This window comes from Cucurbita pepo, chromosome LG15 (assembly GCF_002806865.2).
Source record: "Cucurbita pepo subsp. pepo cultivar mu-cu-16 chromosome LG15, ASM280686v2, whole genome shotgun sequence".
Taxonomy (NCBI): Eukaryota; Viridiplantae; Streptophyta; class Magnoliopsida; order Cucurbitales; family Cucurbitaceae; genus Cucurbita; species Cucurbita pepo.
Window position 1 is genome coordinate 311,730 of NC_036652.1, and position 21,586 is coordinate 333,315.

At 37.8% G+C, this 21,586-nt stretch overlaps 4 protein-coding genes across 10 annotated transcripts; all 4 read left to right on the top strand.

Annotated features, from left to right (window-relative positions):
- The first annotated feature begins 1,167 nt into the window (after window positions 1-1,167).
- LOC111811922 (tryptophan synthase alpha chain-like) lies at window positions 1,168-5,488 on the top strand. Of its 4 annotated transcripts, XR_002817630.1 has the most exons (12): window positions 1,168-1,374; window positions 1,514-1,729; window positions 2,011-2,157; window positions 2,238-2,303; window positions 2,788-2,896; window positions 3,499-3,575; window positions 4,065-4,133; window positions 4,225-4,302; window positions 4,769-4,846; window positions 4,969-5,028; window positions 5,113-5,386; window positions 5,438-5,488. XR_002817630.1 is itself a non-coding variant. In XM_023698984.1 (11 exons), exons 2-11 carry the CDS (start codon window positions 1,541-1,543, stop codon window positions 5,245-5,247), a joined length of 1,008 nt encoding a protein of 335 aa, XP_023554752.1. In that variant the 5' UTR covers window positions 1,168-1,374; window positions 1,514-1,540; the 3' UTR covers window positions 5,248-5,488. The 4 variants fall into 4 exon arrangements, 3 of the variants coding, with proteins under 3 accessions (XP_023554752.1, XP_023554753.1, XP_023554754.1); XM_023698984.1 differs by having other exon boundaries at window positions 5,113-5,488; XM_023698986.1 differs by having other exon boundaries at window positions 1,177-1,374; window positions 1,632-1,729; window positions 5,113-5,488.
- A 3,165-nt stretch (window positions 5,489-8,653) lies between these two features.
- Window positions 8,654-10,672, top strand: LOC111811923 (auxin-induced protein AUX28-like). 2 transcript variants are annotated; one of them, XM_023698987.1, is made up of 5 exons: window positions 8,654-8,993; window positions 9,543-9,799; window positions 9,931-10,072; window positions 10,229-10,290; window positions 10,474-10,672. In XM_023698987.1, exons 1-5 carry the CDS (start codon window positions 8,692-8,694, stop codon window positions 10,497-10,499), a joined length of 789 nt encoding a protein of 262 aa, XP_023554755.1. In that variant the 5' UTR covers window positions 8,654-8,691; the 3' UTR covers window positions 10,500-10,672. The 2 variants fall into 2 exon arrangements, with proteins under 2 accessions (XP_023554755.1, XP_023554756.1); XM_023698988.1 differs by having other exon boundaries at window positions 8,657-8,993; window positions 10,466-10,672.
- Window positions 10,673-11,656: 984 nt separating this feature from the next.
- LOC111776495 (U3 small nucleolar RNA-associated protein 18 homolog) lies at window positions 11,657-14,023 on the top strand. The gene is made up of 2 exons (XM_023655953.1): window positions 11,657-11,838; window positions 12,096-14,023. Exon 2 carries the CDS (start codon window positions 12,110-12,112, stop codon window positions 13,820-13,822), a length of 1,713 nt encoding a protein of 570 aa, XP_023511721.1. The 5' UTR covers window positions 11,657-11,838; window positions 12,096-12,109; the 3' UTR covers window positions 13,823-14,023.
- Window positions 14,024-15,868: 1,845 nt separating this feature from the next.
- Window positions 15,869-20,418, top strand: LOC111811463 (magnesium transporter MRS2-I-like). Of its 3 annotated transcripts, none has more exons than XR_002817545.1 (11): window positions 15,869-16,427; window positions 16,555-16,584; window positions 16,905-17,049; window positions 17,170-17,291; window positions 18,167-18,241; window positions 19,013-19,231; window positions 19,329-19,373; window positions 19,481-19,525; window positions 19,675-19,704; window positions 19,899-19,966; window positions 20,053-20,418. XR_002817545.1 is itself a non-coding variant. In XM_023698323.1 (11 exons), exons 1-11 carry the CDS (start codon window positions 16,140-16,142, stop codon window positions 20,137-20,139), a joined length of 1,206 nt encoding a protein of 401 aa, XP_023554091.1. In that variant the 5' UTR covers window positions 15,870-16,139; the 3' UTR covers window positions 20,140-20,418. The 3 variants fall into 3 exon arrangements, 2 of the variants coding, with proteins under 2 accessions (XP_023554092.1, XP_023554091.1); XM_023698323.1 differs by having other exon boundaries at window positions 15,870-16,427; window positions 19,847-19,966; XM_023698324.1 differs by lacking the exons at window positions 19,899-19,966; window positions 20,053-20,418 and adding an exon at window positions 19,817-19,880.
- The last annotated feature ends 1,168 nt before the right edge of the window (window positions 20,419-21,586 follow it).

Sequence of the window (21,586 nt, forward strand, 5' to 3'; positions counted from 1 at the left end):
TAACCGCTACAGACACTTAATTTATTAGATAGACTCGCATTGGTACCCTAACAAGTTTAGTGAATAACTTGTTAATTGTACTCTTAGGCCAATTGAGCTAAAACAAGGGTAGGTAAGTACTAAGAAAAATGTGGACAATTGGGCAACACTCTTTTTAAGTATGGATACGAGGGTCTCATGTATGAGAGTCATTTTACCCTTTTAAGTGGGTAGCCGTAGGGCTACCGGAAGAGTATATATTTTATGTTCACTCGTTCTATTCTTCTTTTCTTTTCAGATTGTACTTAGAGTTACGAAGTGCTTATCAGTCTAGTCTAGTCTAATAAAGCTATCGAGGTGGGTGATGGATAAAGGTTTTGCTTTCAATCTTAGAAATTCTTGGTTTTTGATTTGTCCCATTTCTTTTCCAACATTGTTATTATGTTTGATTTTTCTTTTTCACACGGAATATAAATGTTGGAAATACCTTTGAATTTGATTAGTTCAAAAATTGGGTTGTTACAAAAATCGCATAAAACCGAATAATTATACAATATCTACCTTATGTAACACGTTGCTATCTTTGCTTATATCTTATATCTTGCACACTTGTGCATGAGAGAATACAACACTTCATTCAAATTTAATTTGAATAATTGCAACTATTGAAAGAGACGAAATTAAAAATTTGAAAGTAACTATTAGAATTAAAAGAAAAATTAAGAACGTATAAGACGGTTTCTAAAGTTTAGAGATGATGGAAATGAATATAACTTATAATTAGAATCAAAGGCTAAATTATAACAAATACACGGGAATTTTACCTTTGGTGTCAAAATTACTTTATTTTAAAATTTGCTATATTACCTTTAATTTATCCTAAACGTTTAAAAATTACCTTTAGAGTGAAATTTTATTAAAATTTTCGATAACTCGAAAGGTAAAAAATGAACACGCCAACACTTATTTCAATTCCTAATGGTCACANTAGGGCACTTTTAAAACATTAATATAAAGATAATATTGTAAATTTTGAAATAATATGATTGTTTTTTTTTTGTTTTTTTTAATAAAACGATAAAAAAAAGGGTGTTTTGAAAATAAATGATAAAGTTGGGGGTATTATTTGAAAAATTAACCTAGAAGAAGGAAAAAAAAAAAAAAAAAAAAAAAAAAAAAAAAAAAAAAAAAAAAAAAAAANATCAAAACCGATCAAACGAAATTCGCCCTACCAAAAAGAGTCCAGCCGCCAAAATTCCTCGAGCAGCCAACAGAATAGCGGCTGTTGAATTGCTATCCGTTCATTTTCGGACAAAGCGAGGTTGATGCGCCCGAGAGATTTCTTCATTTTTGATGCAGCCATTGGATATCGAAACTGAACTGCTCAGGTTCAAGGTAAGATTTCATTTTCTTTCCTATATTTGAATTTGAAAAGTTTTTGACCGCAACTGAGCTTTAATCGGAGACGAACCCATTTGTCAATCCAAAAATTCCACCAAACCTTCTCTTGTTTTGATTTGAATTTGAAATTCAGTGAACTACCGACCGTCATTTACTCCAAATGGACATTGCTTTCAATTCTTCGTCGTTACTTCGATTGAACAAGATTCCCACTGCCCTTGTCTTTCCCACTCATCCTCGTAAGATTTCAGTCGTCCAATCCAAGCGGTTTGTTCCAATGGCGGCCCTTACAGCCTCCAATGCTATAGGACTGTCGGAAACATTCAGCAAATTGAAGAAACAGGGCAAGGTAAATTTGTTCAACCATTTATTATCTCCAACTTTAATTTTTTGACATTTCGTTTCTGGGTTGTTTGTTAATATTTGCTCTTGTTTTGTTGAATTATACTTCTTCTGCATTTTGGTGTTCACTGTTTGATACTCTTGAGAGTCCTCATTTCAACTCAATCTAATCAATCCAAGTCTTTGCTGGGTTAAATTCTTTCACCAATGCTTAATTGGGATTGATCACGAGATGGGTTAGAGTTCTTCATTCATCAATGTTGTTCTAAACTCATACATGTTTTAAAGGTCGCATTTATCCCCTACATAACTGCTGGTGATCCTGATCTTTCCACCACGGCCGAGGCATTGAAGGTTCTTTCCAACCATGGATCAGATATAATTGAACTTGGTGTTCCATATTCAGATCCCTTGGCAGATGGCCCTGTTATACAGGTTGAATATCTCGCTCTCTTCATTTTTTTCATTCTTAATGTATTGTTCCTTATTCAATTGTCTTTGAATGTTTTCTGTAGGCTGCAGCTACTCGGTCCTTGGCTAGGGGGACAAACTTTAGTGCAATCATTTCTATGCTGAAGGAGGTAATCTCGTAGTACCATGCAACATGCTGTAGATAATATTAACATTTTTTCCTCTTCCAATTTTGGTCTCAAATTATTTTAGGTAATAGAAAGAATAACCCAAAATTATTTCATTTGTTACTTATATAACGACTTAAGCCACGCCAAATGTGTTATTTTGCAAACTAGGTATAATGAGGTATAGTAACCTAGTCATTAAACATTTAAGGTTGTAGTTTGAGAATTTGTTTAATTAGATAATACTGGAACGGAGTCACACTAGAAGCTGCATTTCACCAGGCTGTAAAATTTGTCTTTCCTTCAACGAAGAAATATGTACGTGTATACTTCAATTAGATCTTGCACTTCTTTTTCGTTAGGAAGCTTGAGTTCTCGTGCACGGCATCATCAAATTAAATGTCTTTTGAAATAAGCTTCTGTCTCTATATGCTTCAGTAATGGAATCGAAAGTTGACGTTTTTTTATTTTGTTTCTGGCTGCTTAGGTTATTCCTGAACTGTCTTGCCCAATTGCCCTTTTTTCATATTATAACCCAATTCTTAAGCGTGGCGTTGAGAACTTCATGATGACAATAAGAGATGCTGGTGTACAAGGTAATAATGAATTAACCCCATCTTTTATAATGAATTATGTTAAAACCTTTTATCAATTTTTTTTGCCCTACTTTCAAGATAACATGACAATTAGGCCAATTGTCTGGTACTAAATGTTATGGGTTGGCATTTGCTCTAACTTGCATAGAAATATTGGTTTATTTACTTGAACATCATTAAATTGTCATTTTCTTTAACCCTGAAGTAAGTATGTATTAAACAATAATTATGGTTTTGGGCCTATTATATCATTGTGTAATGAACATGATATTCCAAAATCCTTGTTTCAAATTTATTTGTGCACTTGGTGTGAGGTTCTAATGAGCTTGTTTCTGAAATCATGAACTTCGCGAACAACTTCTTGTCTCTTAATGAGAAAAGAGAGGACAGAGGCGTGTAGGAAGATTATCTGTCTGCTTCCCTATTATGTGATTATCTAACTTGATATCATCAACTTCGTGATGAGTCAATGACTATTTGAAAGTGAATAATGTTACAACTCTAAATGTAATTTTTCTTGCTTTACAAAATTCCATGGAAAGAAACCTTTCTGAATCTTCGGTTCGTGAATATGTTTGTAATTACATTGCACTTTCTTGCAGGGCTTGTTGTTCCGGACGTTCCTCTGGAAGAGACTGAAATCTTGAGAAAAGAAGCTGTAAAGTACAATATCGAGCTGGTGAATTCCTTTTCTCATAATGGTTGTATTATCTAAATTGATTATTAGTTTTAGGTTTTTGATATTTATTTATGATTTTTACTTAAAGATATTGCACATAGTGGCAAAAACAACCTCTGAAATGGACCTAGCAAATGGAACAGTCCAAAGATCTTGATAACTTCCCCATTGATTCCACACGTAAATTAGGGACATAATCTGCAGTGCTGAAGATTAGTATATTATTAACTGTAATTATTTGGTTGAACCTGCAGAGTATCCAGTTTTCTTGATCATGATTGTTAAGGCGGAAAATAGTTGCCTTGAGTACTGAAAATTATTTGATTGTTGAACTGTACTTCCCTGCATTCTTTTCATTATCTGTAGAATGAAATTATTAAGGTAAAAAGTAGCCAATTCATTGACTGGTTTGTCTAAAGATAGGATGATTAGTTGTTCTACATCATCTATTTGTGTGGTAATGCTTTGTTCACGAAATCTGAAAAACGGGCGAAATCTGAAGAACAGGTGGAGTTGTTATACATCATCATTAGTTGTTATACATCATCCATTTGTGGGGTAATGCTTTGTTCGCAAATTCAGAAGAACAGGCAGAGTGTATTGTTTCAAGATATTTGTTGGTTCTTATGGATTTTGTACTCTGCTAAAGGTGCTCTTAACTACACCGACCACGCCTAAAGATAGGATGAAAGCGATCGTTGAAGCTTCAGAGGGATTTGTGTATCTTGTAAGACCTTTTTCTGTTTTTGTCTCTTTATATGCAAATAAGTTGTAGCTTTTTCTTGTTGTTCATGGTGTCATTGAATGTTTTTCTTGAAATTGTCTTGCTTGTAACATTACCATGACGGCACATCTAGAGTGTTCCAAGATTCTTTTTCAGAATGGTATTTTAACAATATGATTATTTTCAGAACCCTCTTTTTGATGGAGTTAAGTTATAGAACAACAACAGAATTGCGTAGGAAGAAGAGAGATTGTTTTCGGTTTTGTTGGAGCATATAGCTTTAATCGCTTTGTTTTCGTGCACAAACGGAATGATAGATTGCATTGAAAGAACAAGGAGTTTGGTGAAGATAGTAAATTACAGTTATTCTCTATGTTACTTCCTCTGTATTATACCATAGAGATCGAGTCGAAATTACGATGTCCTCTGTCAGACTTGCAATATGAAATTTGTTCTCGTTCGATTATAGGTGAGCTCCGTAGGAGTTACCGGTGCCCGTACATCAGTGAGTGATCGAGTTCAAACTCTCCTTGAGGAAATCAAAGAGGTGCATCTTCTTCAGTTCTTAATAACTATCTAGGATGTACTTGTAATAGCAAAAATTTGAAAGCTGATGACTTTGAAACCAATCAATAACATAAGCCTCACACTCTCCACTCTGTTTGGCAGGCAACAGAAAAACCAGTGGCAGTAGGTTTTGGTATATCAAAACCCGAGCACGTGAAACAGGTAAAAGAATTTCGTCGTACACCGAAAGAGTTTACTCGTCCTGCATTTTTTTTCTGGATAATATGTTGCCGTGTTCGTCCATAGGTGGCCAACTGGGGGGCTGATGGAATCATAGTTGGTAGTGCTATGGTGAAGCTGTTGGGAGAAGCCCAGACTCCTGAAGAAGGATTGAAGGCACTAGAAAGCTTCACCAAATCCTTAAAATCTGCTCTCTCCTAATCAATTTTTGATGGAATAAGAGGTCAGCTAGCTCTGTCACTGAAGCCTGCTAGTGTTTTACAGTCATCTTTAAATGATACTTAAAACATTTCTCTTTCTTTTTAGCTGAATAAGACTGTCAGTTTAGTTCTGTTTAAGGGTGTTCTTTCCTTCCTTTGCCTGATTCGATTCAAGTGAAGATGGATGATAGATATTGCTTGGTGTTTTAGCTAATATAAGTTTTGTTCTTTCTGGTTCCAAAGGTTCCACTCTCATGCCTACATTTTTGTACTGGTTTTGAGTATAGGAAGCTCTTTAGTTAATGTGTGTAAATTTGCAATAACTAAGAGCTCGCCAATAAATCTAAGAAACTCAGTCAACTAAAACTGTTACAAAATCTATATAGCATGTGATAAAACATGGAAGACTGAAGGTATTACCGACCGTGCACTCATCTCTACGAGCCTCCTCTTAAATAGTTATCTACCAGTCTAATTCTGTGAGATCTACATAGATTGGAGAGAGGAATGAAGCATTCCTTATAAGGATGTGGATAAGTCTCCCTAGTGGACACGTTTTAAAACTTTGAGGGAAAGCTCAGAAGGGAAAGTCCAAAGAGAATAATATCTGTTAGTGATGGACATAGGTTGTTACAAATGGTATCATAGCCAGACACCGGGCTGTGTGCTAGTAAGGACGCTAGCCCCGAAAAAGGGTGGGATTGTGAGATCCTATATTGGTTGGAGAGGGGAACGAAGCATTCCTTATAAGGGTTGGAACCTCTCCCTAATGGACGCATTTTAAAACCTTGAGGGGAAGCTCGGAAGTTGGAGAGAGGGGAACGAAACATTACTTATAAGGGTGTGGAAATCTCTCCTATTGAAGGGAAGTCCGGAAGGAAAGCCCAAAGAGGATAATATTTGTTAGTGGTGGGCTTAGGTTGATACAAATTCCAATCCAGAAGCCCCGTTGGTATGATAGAGTTCAACCATAGATCTCCTCTATGCGTCATCTTTTAAGACTCACCACTTCTTCGTTCGACACTCAAATATTCCGATAACTTAAAGGCAAAACTTTGATACCATTTGTTAGGGACAACAACCTTCTACCTATCTCTACAAGACATAAGTTCTCGTGACTTTACTTGAAGAATGACTTAAATGACTTTATACCAATCGAGATATTATCCATAGAATTAATGATCGGAATTAAAGTTTTGAAAGTTGCTTCTATCTGTGCATGAGAATGAGAATTTGAAGAATAATTTGTTTGGATGTATGTATATGATTATTATTATGAAGGGCCATGCCTATTCTTAAATTTGAAGTTTTGGTATAACCACATATTTTCCCTGTCACCCATCAATGCAATACCTGTCCTTATATGAATTATTATTTGGTGGGCTTAATATTCATTACATGCTCCAAAGTTTCTGTATTTAAATTTATTCTGCCCATCAACATCATGCCTTTAAGATATTGAGCTACATCAATTTTATGCAAATTTGAATTCGAAAAACTATAGTTTGATCGATCTAGATCTAAATTTTAATTTGTATCAAGTATGTAACAACTCAAACTCACTGCTAGCAGATATTGTACCTAAAGCGCACCGCTTGTAGATATTGTGTCCAAAGCTCACCGCTTGTAGATATTGTGTCCAAAGCTCACCGCTTGTAGATATTGTGTCCAAAGCTCACCGCTTGTAGATATTGTGTCCAAAGCTCACCGCTTGTAGATATTGTGTCCAAAGCTCACCGCTTGTAGATATTGTGTCCAAAGCTCACCGCTTGTAGATATTGTGTCCAAAGCTCACCGCTTGTAGATATTGTGTCCAAAGCTCACCGCTTGTAGATATTGTGTCCAAAGCTCACCGCTTGTAGATATTGTGTCCAAAGCTCACCGCTTGTAGATATTGTGTCCAAAGCTCACCGCTTGTAGATATTGTGTCCAAAGCTCACCGCTTGTAGATATTATGCCCAAAGCTCACCGCTAGTAGATATTGTGTCCAAAGTTTACTGCTAGAAGATATTGTGCCGTGCCTAAATCTCACCGCTAGGAGATATTGTGACCAAAGCTCACCGCTAGGAGATATTGTGACCAAAGCTCACCGCTAGCAGATATTGTGCCCAAAGCCTACCACTAGTAGGTATTGTGCCCAAATCTCACCGCTAACAGATATTGTGCCCAAAGCTTATCGCTAGTAGATATTGTGCCAAAATCTTACCGCTAGCAGATATTGTGCCCAAAGCTTATTGCTAGCAGATATTGTGCCCAAAGCTTATCGCTAGCAGATATTGTGCTTAAATCTCACCGCTAGCAGAAATTGTGCCCAAATCTAACTGCTAGCAGATATTGTGCCCAAATCTCACCGCAAGCAGATATTGTGCCAAAATATCACCGCTAGCAGATATTGTGCTAAAATCTCACTGCTAGCAGATATTGTGCCCAAATCTCACCTCAAGCAGATATTGTGCCAAAATATCACCGCTAGCAGATATTGTATCCAAATCTCACCGCTAGTAGATATTGTACCAAAATCTCACTGCTAGTAGATAGATATTGTGCCAAAATCTCACTGCTAGTAGATAGATATTGTGCCAAAATCTCACTGCTAGTAGATAGATATTGTGCCAAAATCTCACTGCTAGTAGATAGATATTGTGCCAAAATCTCACTGCTAGTAGATAGATATTGTGCCAAAATCTCACTGCTAGTAGATAGATATTGTGCCAAAATCTCACTGCTAGTAGATAGATATTGTGCCAAAATCTCACTGCTAGTAGATAGATATTGTGCCAAAATCTCACTGCTAGTAGATAGATATTGTGCCAAAATCTCACTGCTAGTAGATAGATATTGTGCCAAAATCTCACTGCTAGTAGATAGATATTGTGCCAAAATCTCACTGCTAGTAGATAGATATTGTGCCAAAATCTCACTGCTAGTAGATAGATATTGTGCCAAAATCTCACTGCTAGTAGGTAGATATTGTGCCAAAATCTCACTGCTAGTAGGTAGATATTGTGCCCAAATCTCACCGCTAGTAGATAGATATTGTGCCCAAATCTCTCCGCTAGTAGATATCGTGACCAAAGCTCACTGCTAGTGGATATTGTGCCCAAATCTCACCGCTAGCAGATATTGTGCCCAAATCTCACCGCTAGCAGATATTGTGACCAACGCTCACTACTAGCGGATATTGTCCTCTTTGTGCCTTCCCTTTCAGGCTTCCCCTCAAGGTTTTTAAAACGCGTCTCCTAAGGAGGGGTTTTCCATACTCTTATAAACAATGTTCTGTTCTCCTCTCCAACCGATGTGGGATCTCACAATCCACTATTTTTCAGGGTCAGCGTCCTCACTAACACTCGTTTCTCTCTCCAATCGATGTGTGATCTCACAAAATAGATCCATAAAAGTTTCGGAACTAAATTTATAATTTTGAAAGTTCAGAGACCAAATACACATGTTAGTCTTAAAATTCAAAGGTTCGATTTCCTTTATCGACACGATTAGGTTAAACTTTAATGAGTCAAAATTGGTCAAAAAGGGCTTTGCTGGCTCCCTCTCAACGTACAGTCTGTTCACTATTATCATTCCAACCAAGAACAGACATAGCCACCAAGCTCTCAAAGCGAAGGAAACGATGTCGTTTGAAGAAACAGAGCTGAGGCTAGGGTTGCCTGGAAATAATGGGAGTTCAGAAGTGACAAGGAAGAGAGTGTTCCATGAGGAGTCAGCTACAAATCACAAGCCTCCCCTACCCAAGTAAGTTCTACTTCATCTTTTAGAGTTTGAGTAACGTTTTCTTAGGGTCAATAACGTAAATCACCACTAAATCGAAAAGCTTAAACAGATAGATTACCGTAAACCGAACATATCAATACTTCAATGTTCTCTCCTGAGTTTGTGGACGTAAAAGTTTGTCGAACCTCAAGTAAGTAGAAAACAGTCTTAAGTGGAGGTCAAAACGTACACGGATTGTATTGAGTTGAGTTGGGTTGAGAGAATTTGTTGAACAAACTCGAAATTTCAGGTTGGTTAGGTTGATGACCCGAACAACCCGAATAGAATTCATAACTCAACCTAACCCAACTCAATTTTTATGGTTTGAGTTAGTCCAAATTAGTCTGAGTTATTAAGTCATATAAGCACCCCTAATTAGAGAAAGATAAATGACATTATAGAGGTTCTAAGTACATACAAGACCTCTAACTCTGTCCCTTAACGAGATTACTTTAACACAACCCGTGTGTTTACTTAAGCTTATGGGTTGATCGAGAATGTCGAGTAATATTGTTGTTGCGAGCTTTGTAGGGCACAAGTGGTAGGTTGGCCACCAATAAGGTCGTATAGAAGGAACAGTCTGGCCCTCCGAAAGGGTAGCAACGAGGAAGAAAACGACGAGGTAGTGCTGATCAGTAGGAATAAGAATGGAAATATCGGAGCAGCTAGGTTCGTGAAGGTTAGCCTCGATGGTGCACCTTATCTTCGCAAAGTCGACTTGACCATGTACAACAGCTACAAACAACTCTCCCATGCCCTAGCCAAATTCTTCGGTGCCTTCACCATTGGTATTGAACGGGTTCTCGAACTTTTAATCAATGAATTCTCGAAACATTAGAAACTAGACGTGTAATTTAACATAATTTACAGAAATATAAAGAAATTTAATAAATTTTTCTTTTAATTTTCCCGACTCTAGGTCACTGTGGATCCCAAGCAGTTGGGATGAAAGACTTCATGAATGAAAGCAAACTAATAGATCTTTTGAATGGTTCGGACTACGTTCCAACCTACCAAGACAAGGACGGTGATTGGATGCTCGTCGGTGAAGTTCCATGGCAGTAAGTGACAATTATCTAGAATTTTTAAATATTTTGTTTTTGTCTTCAATTTATGAAAATCCTCCATGATAATAACTGTGCCAAATTTTTGCTAAATCCACCGTGAAAGATGCAAGAAATAACTCGAGTATAATACGTCTCTCAATATCCATGTAGGATGTTTGTTGAATCTTGCAAACGTCTACGTATAATGAAAGGAAAGGAAGCCATTGACCTCGGTAAGATTGATAGATTTGTGTGTTTTCAGTATCGGTGAACGTAGAGATTTGAATTTATCGAGCATATTGTTTTAACCATTTTAGTTATGTTTAGGTTAACTTTACACCCGAAACAACTCCTTCAAATCTATATCATTAACATATCGGGACGTTTTTTTTTTTTTTTTTCACCAAGGGCTGTAGAGAAATGCAAGAACTCCAAGAACTAACTTCACCTTTGATATGGGCAAGGCATGCTAATTGGTTGGTGTTATATATATATATATATATATATATATATCAATCATAATGTATAATATTAATTATGTATCTTTGTGTAGTGTTTGTGTGTATACAATATGGTCTACTTTTTATTTAAGTGATTAAATTTGTTTTGTGTTAATGTTGAATATAATCTTTCTTCCTGTCCCGTTTTCGGTTCCGTTTAACTAACGTAGAGAAATTTTTCGCTGCTTCCTCCTCCATTTCCCGTTTAAACAGAGATTCTCCTTCATGTTTGAGGCATGTCCTCACGACTCGATTATAATTAAATGTTATAATTGATACTCATCTTCAAAATTCTAGTCAATTTGAGCATTATTTAAGGGACAGAGATACAAATTATAGAAAATTATAATTCTATAATGTTAACGACTCGATCTCTGTGGGATCTCATAATCCACTCTCCTTCGAGAACGAGTATGAGAACGAGTATCCTCGTTGGCACTCGTTCTCTTCTCCAATCGATGTTGGATCTCACAATCCACCCCCTTCAGGATCTAGAGTCCTTCCTGGCACACCACCTCGGTGTCTGGCTATGATACCATTTGTAACAACTCAAACTCACCCATATCAGATATTGTCTTCTCTTTGAGCTTTCTCTTACCGACTTCTCTTCAAAGTTTTAAAACGCATCTACTAGGGAAAGGTTTTCACACCCTTATAAAGAATGTTTCGTTTCTCTCTCCAACTAACGTGGGATCTCATAATCCACCCTTCTTTGAGAACCGGTGTCCTCGCTGGCACTCGTTCTCTTCTCCAATCGATGTTGGATCTCACAATCTACACTCTTCAAAACCCAGAGTCCCTGCTAGCACACCACCCCGATACCATTTGTAACAACTCAAACCCACCGATAGCAGATATTGTCCTCTTTGAGATTTCTCTTCCAAGTTTTTCCTCAAAATTTTAAAACGCATCTGCTAGTGAGAGGTTTTCATAACTGGTAAAGAATGTTTCGTTCCTCTATAACTGACGTGGGATCTTGTGTTTATGAAAAAGCCCGGCCCAAGTTTCTGTTGAGAAAAACAAAATTGGGCCCAAGCCCACTTTGTAAAATAAAATAAAATTAATAAATAAAACAAAGAAGAAAACCCTAACCACCGTGTAAAATAAAACAACTCTTTCCTCACGCCGTCTCCTCCTCCGCCTCTCTCCCGTTCCTACTTTCGCCGCCGTCGTCGTTCTTTTCCGCTCGTGCCTCCGCCGCGGACTTCTTTCTTCCGTTCGTTCCGGTGCAGCTCTCTGTTAGCGGTTTTGCGCTGATTTTCTACTCCTTTGTTGTTACTGGTACGTCTTTCTAACGAAAAAAATAAAAACATTCTTGCCGCAAATTGGGACGCGGTTTGTGTTTGTTGTTCTGATTCGGACATGATGAATGGGGCTTATTGTTATTCTGTAATGTAGAATTCAACTACTTGTTTTAAAAAATTAAGACAAAAAGGGTACACAATTTACAATGAAGGGATAAATTGAGCTTATGGATCGTGGGATCTTTTACTTCTGATGCGTTTTTTGTTATCTTCTCAATATGATTGGTTTTGCAGGAGCTGAGTGGAAGATGAGTTTAATATCTCAAAATGTTGCTGTAATTAGTAGTACTGAGAAGGTTAATGGGGATAATACTGTTGGCTCTTCATCTCTGTTGAGAAAAGTAGATGCTAGTGATGTAGAAAACTCTGGTGCGGATACTACTAGGGCAAAGAAGAGAAAGAAAGAACACAAAAAAGAAGATGAACAAATAGTAAAAGAACAACAAAAGGAAATGGAGAAGCTCGAAAACTTTCTTTTTGGATCACTCTATTCCCCTGTTGAATTTGGGAAGGATGAAGAGAAAAATGATTTCAGTGCTGAAGAAAAGGCTCCTGCTTTGTACATTATGGACCGCTCTGCAAATAATTCCCTTTCCGTGTATGAAAATGATGTTGGGCTCCTAGATGAGAGCTCGAGTAAGGAGGAAGCTCAGCAAAGAAAACCGGTATGGGTCGACGAGGAAGAGGAGAAGGCCTCAGTTAATATTACTAATGTTAGTAGACTGAGAAAATTGAGGAAGGAAGAAGATGAGAAATCGATTTCGGGTTCAGAGTATGTGTCGCGACTGAGGGCTCAGCATGCCAAGCTAAACCCCGGAACCGAGTGGGCTCAACTTGATGCACAATCCAGGGGTGGCAGTGATGATGATGATGATCTATCATCAGATGATGAAAATGCAGTTGCATTGGCTGATGGTTACGATAATGTCGATTCTATCGATGATATCCTTAGAACAAATGAGAATCTTGTAGCGAAGAGTGGTGCTAAATTGTTGCCTGGTCTTCTTGAATACTCGAGACTTGTCGATGCGAACGCACAGGAGCCATCAAATGGTCCTATCCATTCGGTCCAGTTTCATCGCAATGCTCAGTTACTGCTAGCTACTGGGTTGGATCGGAAGCTTCGATTTTTTCAGATTGATGGGAAACGGAATACCAAAATTCAGAGCATTTTTCTCGAGGATTGCCCCATACGAAAGGCATCATTTTTGCCTGATGGATCTCAGGTCATCATATCTGGGAGGAGAAAGTTCTTCTATAGCCTCGATCTAGTGAAGGCAAAAGTAGATAAAATAGGCCCTCTTGTAGGTAGAGAGGAGAAAAGCCTTGAAGTTTTTGAAGTTTCTCCTGATTCTAGCACGGTCGCATTCATAGGTAATGAAGGCTATATCCTGTTAGTGTCGACCAAAACAAAGGAGCTAATCGGGACGCTTAAGATGAATGGAACTGTTCGTTCCTTGGCGTTTGCCGACGATGGACAACAGCTACTGAGCTCTGGTGGCGACGGGCAGGTCTACCACTGGGATCTGAGAACAAGAACGTGCATCCACAAGGCTGTCGACGAAGGTTGCATCAATGGCACAGCACTTTGTACGTCTCCTAACGGAGCATTGTTTGCAGCGGGTTCTGACAGTGGGATCGTTAACATCTACAACAGACAAGAATTCTTAGGGGGCAAGAAGAAGCCATTGAAGGCCATTGAGAATCTGACCACCAAAGTAGACTTTCTCAAGTTCAATCACGATGCTCAAATATTGGCAATCTGTTCAAGGATGAAGAAAAGTAGTTTGAAGCTGATACACGTACCTTCTTTTACCATATTTTCGAACTGGCCGCCGCCGAAGAAGAACCTTCAGTACCCTTCATGCTTGGATTTCAGCCCCGAAGGAGGCTACATGGCTGTCGGAAATGCTGCTGGAAAGGTATTGTTGTATAAACTACATCATTATCAGCATGCTTAGATTTGATCTCCATAGGCTTAATCATAATGGATTGCTACAGTTTTGACACTTTTATTATTAGTTCTTACAATCAGCTGTTACTTCAGCGAAGTGTCTGAAGTTTGTACCTTGTTTACTTATTAAGAGTCTGTTCTTTTGTTAAAAGATTAGAACTTGATATTAAGCGATTCTTTGAACTACGTTGCTCATATCTACCTCGTATCATAACCGTTGGTTTTTTGTTTTTGAGAATTAAGCTTATAAATTATGTTTTCTGATGTTGATTATTTTGCTCTTTCTTTCTTGAGAATGACCGCCTGAAAAGTCATCAAGACTAAGGAAGAATTGATTATATGTTTAGGAAAATTATTTTTAACCACTGATAAGGCATTATTATAGCTATGATATCAATTAGACAGAGATGATTACGAGACAGGTTGGAGGTGAAATAGACGGAGAGATGTCTATGAGACTGATTGGGGGTGAAACAGACGGAGAGATGTCTACGAGTCGGGTTGGGGGTGAAATAGGCAGAGAGATGTCTACGAGAAGGGTTGGGGGTGAAATAGGCAGAGAGATGTCTATGAGACGGGTTAGGGGTGAAACAGGCAAAGAGAGATGTTTATGAGACGGGTTAGGGGTGAAACAGGCAGAGAGAGAGAGATGTTTATGAGACGGGTTGGGGGTGAAACAGGCAGAGAGAGAGAGAGAGAGAGAGAGANTTAGACAGAGATGATTACGAGACAGGTTGGAGGTGAAATAGACGGAGAGATGTCTATGAGACTGATTGGGGGTGAAACAGACGGAGAGATGTCTACGAGTCGGGTTGGGGGTGAAATAGGCAGAGAGATGTCTACGAGAAGGGTTGGGGGTGAAATAGGCAGAGAGATGTCTATGAGACGGGTTAGGGGTGAAACAGGCAAAGAGAGATGTTTATGAGACGGGTTAGGGGTGAAACAGGGAGAGAGAGAGAGATGTTTATGAGACGGGTTGGGGGTGAAACAGGCAGAGAGAGATGTTTATGAGACGGATTGGGGGTGAAACAGGCAGAGAGAGATGTTTATGAGACGGATTGGGGGTGAAACAGGCAGAGAGAGAAGTTTATGAGACGGATTGGGGGTAAAACAGGCAGAGACGTCTACGAGACGGATTGGGGGTGAAACAGGCAGAGATGTCTACGAGACGGGTTTGGGGTGAAACAGGCAGAGATGTCTACGAGATGGGTTTGGGGTGAAACAGGCAGAGATGTCTACGAGACGAGTTGGGGGGTGAAACAGACAGAGATGTCTACGAGACGAGTTGGGGGGTGAAACAGACAGAGATGTCTACGAGACAGGTTGTGGGTGAAAGAGGCAAAGATGTCTACATGACAGGTTGGGGACGGACAAGGTTTCTCTACTCCCTCCTTCCTCCTTAGATCTCGAGGATCTTTACCTTATTCGAAGCCTTGGTCCCATGGAATAAACGGATAGATTTCAAAAAAATTTGTTTTTTTACGAGTAATTTTAAATAAATAAAAAGGAAGTGCAAATAATAATAATAAAAAGAGGAAGACAAAATAACTTTCCAAAAGAACGTTTGTCTTCATTCTCAGGTTCTAGATAAATATCATAAACTATCACCTCATTCTTTATTATTATTATTTTTTAAGATAAAAATATTTTGAAAGAGTTGGAATTTTAAACAACTATGTTGGAATGTTTTCGAACTAACTCAAAATATATATATTATTAACAAATAAATACAATTAAGATAAATGATAAATATTGATTGAAGTTAAATTATAAGTTTATTTTTTCAATTTTAAAAATTTAGGATTTAAATCCATAATTATAGGAGAGGCTTTACGGCCGACAGAGATGATAACCGAAACGACATGTCGGAGGAATGAAGCTAACGAGAAGTAACGATAAGATATCGTCCCATCATCCCCGTCTGTCTCGCAGAATATCCATCACCGAAACAAATGGCGTGAAAGACACGCGGTATATGGCGCGAGTGGGGGAAAAGGCGGCAGTAATTATTTGAACTGTTATCGAGGCTACCACCCCTCGCCCCCACTCGCGTGTATCACCCAGTAAAGCCCATACAAAATCTCATTTCCTCTTTCTGAAACTTTCTGCCCCAACTTTCTCATAACTGAACCCATTATTCCCCCTCACATTTTCTAATCGGAATCTGTTTTTCATGGCGTTGTTGAACTCGAATTCGTCGTTGAGTTGAATCATTCACGCGCCAAATCACCGCAGATTTCCAGATTCTTTTTCTTCGACGTGTTTTCACTGAGCATTGGTTTCCGAAGAAGAGCAATGGTTTTGGAATCGATATTGTTTTAGAGATGGCTGGAGATGGATTTGGATTCCCTGTGGAATCTCAGGCGGTTTCGGTGAAGAAGAAGACGGCGACCACGACAACGACCACGACGACGAAGAAGAAGAATACTGTAGTTTCCAGGAGCTGGGTTTCGTTGGACCATGAAGGAAGGACTACGGTTTTGGACGTGGATAAGTATGCGCTTATGCAGAGAGTTCAGATTAATGCGAGAGATCTTCGGCTTCTTGATCCTCTGTTGTCGTATCCTTCCACTATCTTGGGCAGAGAAAGCGTGATTGTTCTCAATTTGGAGGTAAACTTACTCGAGATTGGTTCTTCTTGTGAAATTCTGCTGATCTAACTTACTTGAAATACATTTGTAATTTGTTTGTGTTATTATACTGATTTTGATTCTGGTATCGCTCTGGGATTTGGTCCAGCACATCAAGTCAATAATCACTGCAGACGAGGTAATAATTTGTTTATCCTTTTCTTGATTAATTAACTGCTCATTAATTAATCTTTCCTTAAACTGATTATTTTGTTGGGCTTATTTAGGCTAATTCTTGTTTTACTCTGTTTATCTTATGATGGATTCTCTATCCAAACCCCTTTTTGGGGTTTTATAGTCCCAAAAAGGTTTCAAGTTGACTATTATAATGGAAGTATTTATGTGCTTAGACTGTTCAAAGGATGAATCAAAGTGACAAACCAAGACGTATGAGAGGAGAGCTAAAAGAAGAACTCAAACTCTTTTTCTTGGTTCAATTTTTACTATTTGTGTTTATAGGTGCTGCTTAGAGACCCAATGGATGAAAATGTAGTTCCAATTGTTGAAGAATTGCAGAGACGGTTGCCTTCCACAAATTCCCTGTACCAAGGACAAGGGGAAGAAGAAGAGCCTTCCACCACTCAAAATGAGTTGGCTGAAAACGGTACATCTTGGGATGCCATATTTGGAAAGATAGTTATCATTGCTTGAAAATATTGTACTGTTTTAAATAGTTGTTTGAAATTTCTTTCTTCCCTTTTAAGAGTTTTGTCATTCAATGCAGAATTTCCATTTGAGTTTCGTGCTTTAGAGGTCGCATTAGAAGCAATTTGTAGTTTTCTTGATGCACGCACAAGAGAACTGGAGACTGATACGTATCCTGCTTTAGATGAGCTGACCTCCAAGGTGAAGCTTGTTTAATTCTGCTCCCTTAGTACATATCCATTTAGTTGATCCATTCTTGAAATTTCAGCTTTTTACTGAAACAGAGATGAACTTTCACGGATCTATAATACACTGCCTTCTTTCTTTTTTGAGTTTTAAAAAAGCGTTGGATGTTCTTCTTGAATTTCTTTGTCTTTTTTAACTTCCTTATTCATCTCAAGTTCTCTAGGCTTGATTATTAATTGAAAGCATTTAGTTTATTAGTGGATTTGATGAACAAATGTCCAGATAAAATGTATTTTCACTTTCAGTTAGATTTATTTCCATTAAGAGAAACAGTACTTTTTCATCAAGATAATTATCTTCAAGGGACTTTTATGGGTATAATCTTCCATACCATCTTATGTTTCTCTAGTAAAGACTTGAAAGTTGACAATGAAATACTAATGGAAGGTTGATATCCTTCTATTGGAAAGCCAATGTGGTAAAATAATAATAATAGTAATAGTAATATATGATTGTATTCTTTCAATTAGAGATTCCATTTTAGTTTTATAATTGTGGTTGGTACATGGGAAAGAGACGAGTCATATTTAATCAAATTCAATGTTAACCTTTGGTTACAAACCTCATCAAAGTTATACTGCATTTATCATTAAGTCCTCAAAACAGCTACCTAAAAAGTTTTCGATTATGCTTTTGGGTGAATAGTTGTGTTGCTAACCATGTTCTTGTACTATTCAAGCTGTATCATAAAAAAGATTTTCTTCAAACGAACAGATACAAATGTTTACTACCCCCATCTAGTGTTTGATTTGAATTAGGAACCGCATTCATGTCTTTACATGATTGCCTATTAGTGGCCATCAGTCAAAGAATTCTGAATTTATATGCAGATTAGCAGTCGTAACTTGGATCGAGTGCGCAAGCTGAAGAGTGCAATGACAAGGTTGACAAATCGGGTGCAAAAGGTAGCTCGTTTTCTATGCCATCTTGAGTATGAGGCTATGATCCCTTCTCTGCTTTCACTCTCTTGGGTCTTCAACTAAATATTTACAAACTAACAGCAAAGCGAAGTTGCATTGCTCGGCTCCGAGTTTGATACTACTCTAGGATGGTATATAGGTTGAGCTTCATGGTACTGGCTACTTTCAATTCTCAGGAGAAGTAGACAATAAATCATGAAGTACAAGTAGTTTTTTATTCCACGCTCATTCTTTTATATCTCGGGTTCCATATGCTGGATCTTTAATTACAACAGTCGGTCAACAATTCTGCTGACCCCGGCGGCTTATACGATTTTCCCCCAGTGCTTGGAGTTTGCCCCAAAGTCTAAGAGTCTTTCTGCACCGGCGATTGTGGTGGCTAGGTCTTGAACCTTTTGTTGGTATGCCCCTGCTAGCAAAGCTATACTGGTTCGAGTTTACTCTGTAAACCCCAGCTTGCAATTCACCTTTCTCCTTGTGAAATATTATCGGACTGCCAAATTTTTATACGTTCCTGTTGCTGCTCAATGCTCATTTAATCTTAGTTTGGTAGAGCCAAAATGAGCCGGAAAGCAACAAAATAAATGATCATTCTTGACATAAGTATGAGCCAACTAGTCCCCTCAAGATCCCTCAACAATTTGCTTGTCAAAAGAACAGAAAAAGTAAAGATTTGTAGTAGTAGCCAACTGATGTTTTTTCCTGATGCAATTTCTTTATCTTCATGGCCATGATATTACACCATTCTCATTCTAGGTTAGGGATGAACTCGAACAACTTCTGGATGACGACGACGACATGGCGGAGCTTTACTTGTCACGAAAAGTAGCTGGCACCCCTGAAAGCGGCTCTGGGACTCCAATTTGGTTTCTTGCTTCTCCTAAGGACTATTCAAAGATGTCTAAAACAAGTAGAGCAAGTGCAATTACTTTTCGAGGAGAGAATGATGTTGAGGAACTAGAAATGTTACTCGAGGTATGATCAATGTCTTTAAGAACAGAATATAACATCTAATTTACAGAGTTTCAAGTAAATTAAGATCTAATGGAGCTTAATTATGAACTCTCTGCAGGCTTATTTTATGCAGATTGAAGGTACATTAAACAAACTAATCACGGTATGAACTAAACTTCAAAGTGTGTCCGCTCTGATATTTTGTATATACAACTTTCTGATTATGTGGTATTTTTGTTCATATATTTTGAATTCATCTTCCCTTACCAGTTGCGGGAATACATTGATGACACAGAGGATTACATCAATATTCAGGTAATCCTTCAACATCCTTGACTATCTAATACTCAATCATGTCATTGATATCATTTTCTTGTAACTTTTACTCCTCTATATGCTTAGCAATGTTGAAAACTACAATATACTTTTGTTTCTGTATCAAATGCTCTGTTCATCTGTTGCAGCTTGACAATCACAGGAATCAATTGATTCAGGTACATTTTTCTCTTTGGCTTACAATTGTGCATCTATTGGCAATTGAAGTGGCCATTGATTTCTGGCCACAAAAAATTCATCTGCAACTACTATATCATGTTTTTCTTTTAGTTCTCAGAAAAGTAATGTTCTATGTGGCAGCTTGAACTCTTTTTGAGCTCTGGGACTGTTTGTTTGTCTATTTATTCTTTAGTGACTGCGATATTTGGAATGAATATCCCATATACCTGGAAGGAAGATCATGAACATGTATTCAAATGGGTAAGTGTTTTTAGTAAAATTGAATGGAAAATCATATCAAGAATACAGTCTGATGCTTGTTGATCTTCTCCCTCCCATGACTTTAGGTGGTCATCCTGACAGGAATAGTTTGTGCAACCATTTATGTGTCACTAAGCTCCTATGCACGATCCAAAGGTCTCGTTGGATCTTGAACGTTACGCACGTAGTGTTTCCATGGTTTTGAAATATTATGAACTACTCGAATACGAGACGATTCTTGAAGTCTGTTGGGGAGGATTTGGAAGTTGAAACACTATGATATGTTACAAGGAAGACAATGATAGCTTATGCTTGAGTCAGATACATTTTCCAGGCATGTAATGTTTTTGATATTTTACCTTCTTTTTTTTTTTTTTTTTGTTTGTTTGTTTTGTTATCATGTACAATTATTGGAAAATGAATGCACCATGATCAAGATATTATAATTTTAATTAAAAGATTCATTTTTTATTTTCATGTGAAGTGAAAAAAAGAACGTTATGATATTAATAAAAATATACATTGATTGTGTTTAGTAGGTTATCAGACTTATTTGACTCAAATGAATAGTAGAAAATAGAATGAGTGGAGCATACAAAGACAAAGAGGTAGCTTTATTAAGATCAAACGACATAAGGAAAAAACAAATACAACCCGTCAATCCCTAATATAAGATTTTGGCATATTAGTTGATCACTTTGATTAACAAAACATCACAATCACTCAAACCTAAACAAAACTAAGAATCAATCAATACAATTTTAAAAATTTGGTAAGTCTAAAACTATGAGATCCCACATTAGTTGGGAGGAGAACGAAACACCTTTTATAAGGGTGTGGAAACTTCTCCCTAGCAAACGTATTTTAAAATTTTTGAGAAAAAGTCCGAAAGGAAAAACCCAAGAGAACAATATCTACTAGCAGTGACTTGAGCCGTTATAAAAACAACATAACAAATGTGCTCAATATGCCACAACTCAGCCACAAATGGATAAGCAAAACAAGAAGCAACTCTAGTAAAAAAATCTAAAATCACACCGGTTGAGGCTACCTTATCATCCCTCATCCGAAAGCAACCCATGTCGCATCGAAAATAAGAAACGACAACTATGCTAAGACAATCACCAAACGAAAACCAGTTATATCATAGAATGCAGCACGGATGTGAGAATGTAATGAACATTCTTGGACCTAAAAGTATGAAATTTAAAATCCTAAGCGATAAAAGGTGAGATCTCACATGGGTTGGAGAGGGAAACGAAACATTTTCCGTACGGGTGTGGAAACCTCTCTATAGCAGACTATGTTTTAAAACTGTGAGGTTGAAAGCAATACGTAACGGGCCAAAATAGATATTGGTGGGCTTGGACCGTTACAAATGGTACCAAAGCCAGACACCGAGCGGTGTGCTAACAAGGTTGATTGGCCCAAGGAAGATGGATTGTCATCCAAAGGGGGTGGATTGTGAGATCTCACATTAGTTAGAGAGAGGAATGAAACATTTCTTATAAAGGAGTGGAAACCTCTTCCTAATGACATGTTTTTAAAATTGAGAGGCTGACGATGATACGTAACGAGTCAAAGCGAACAATATCTACTAGCAGTGGACTTTAGGACAAT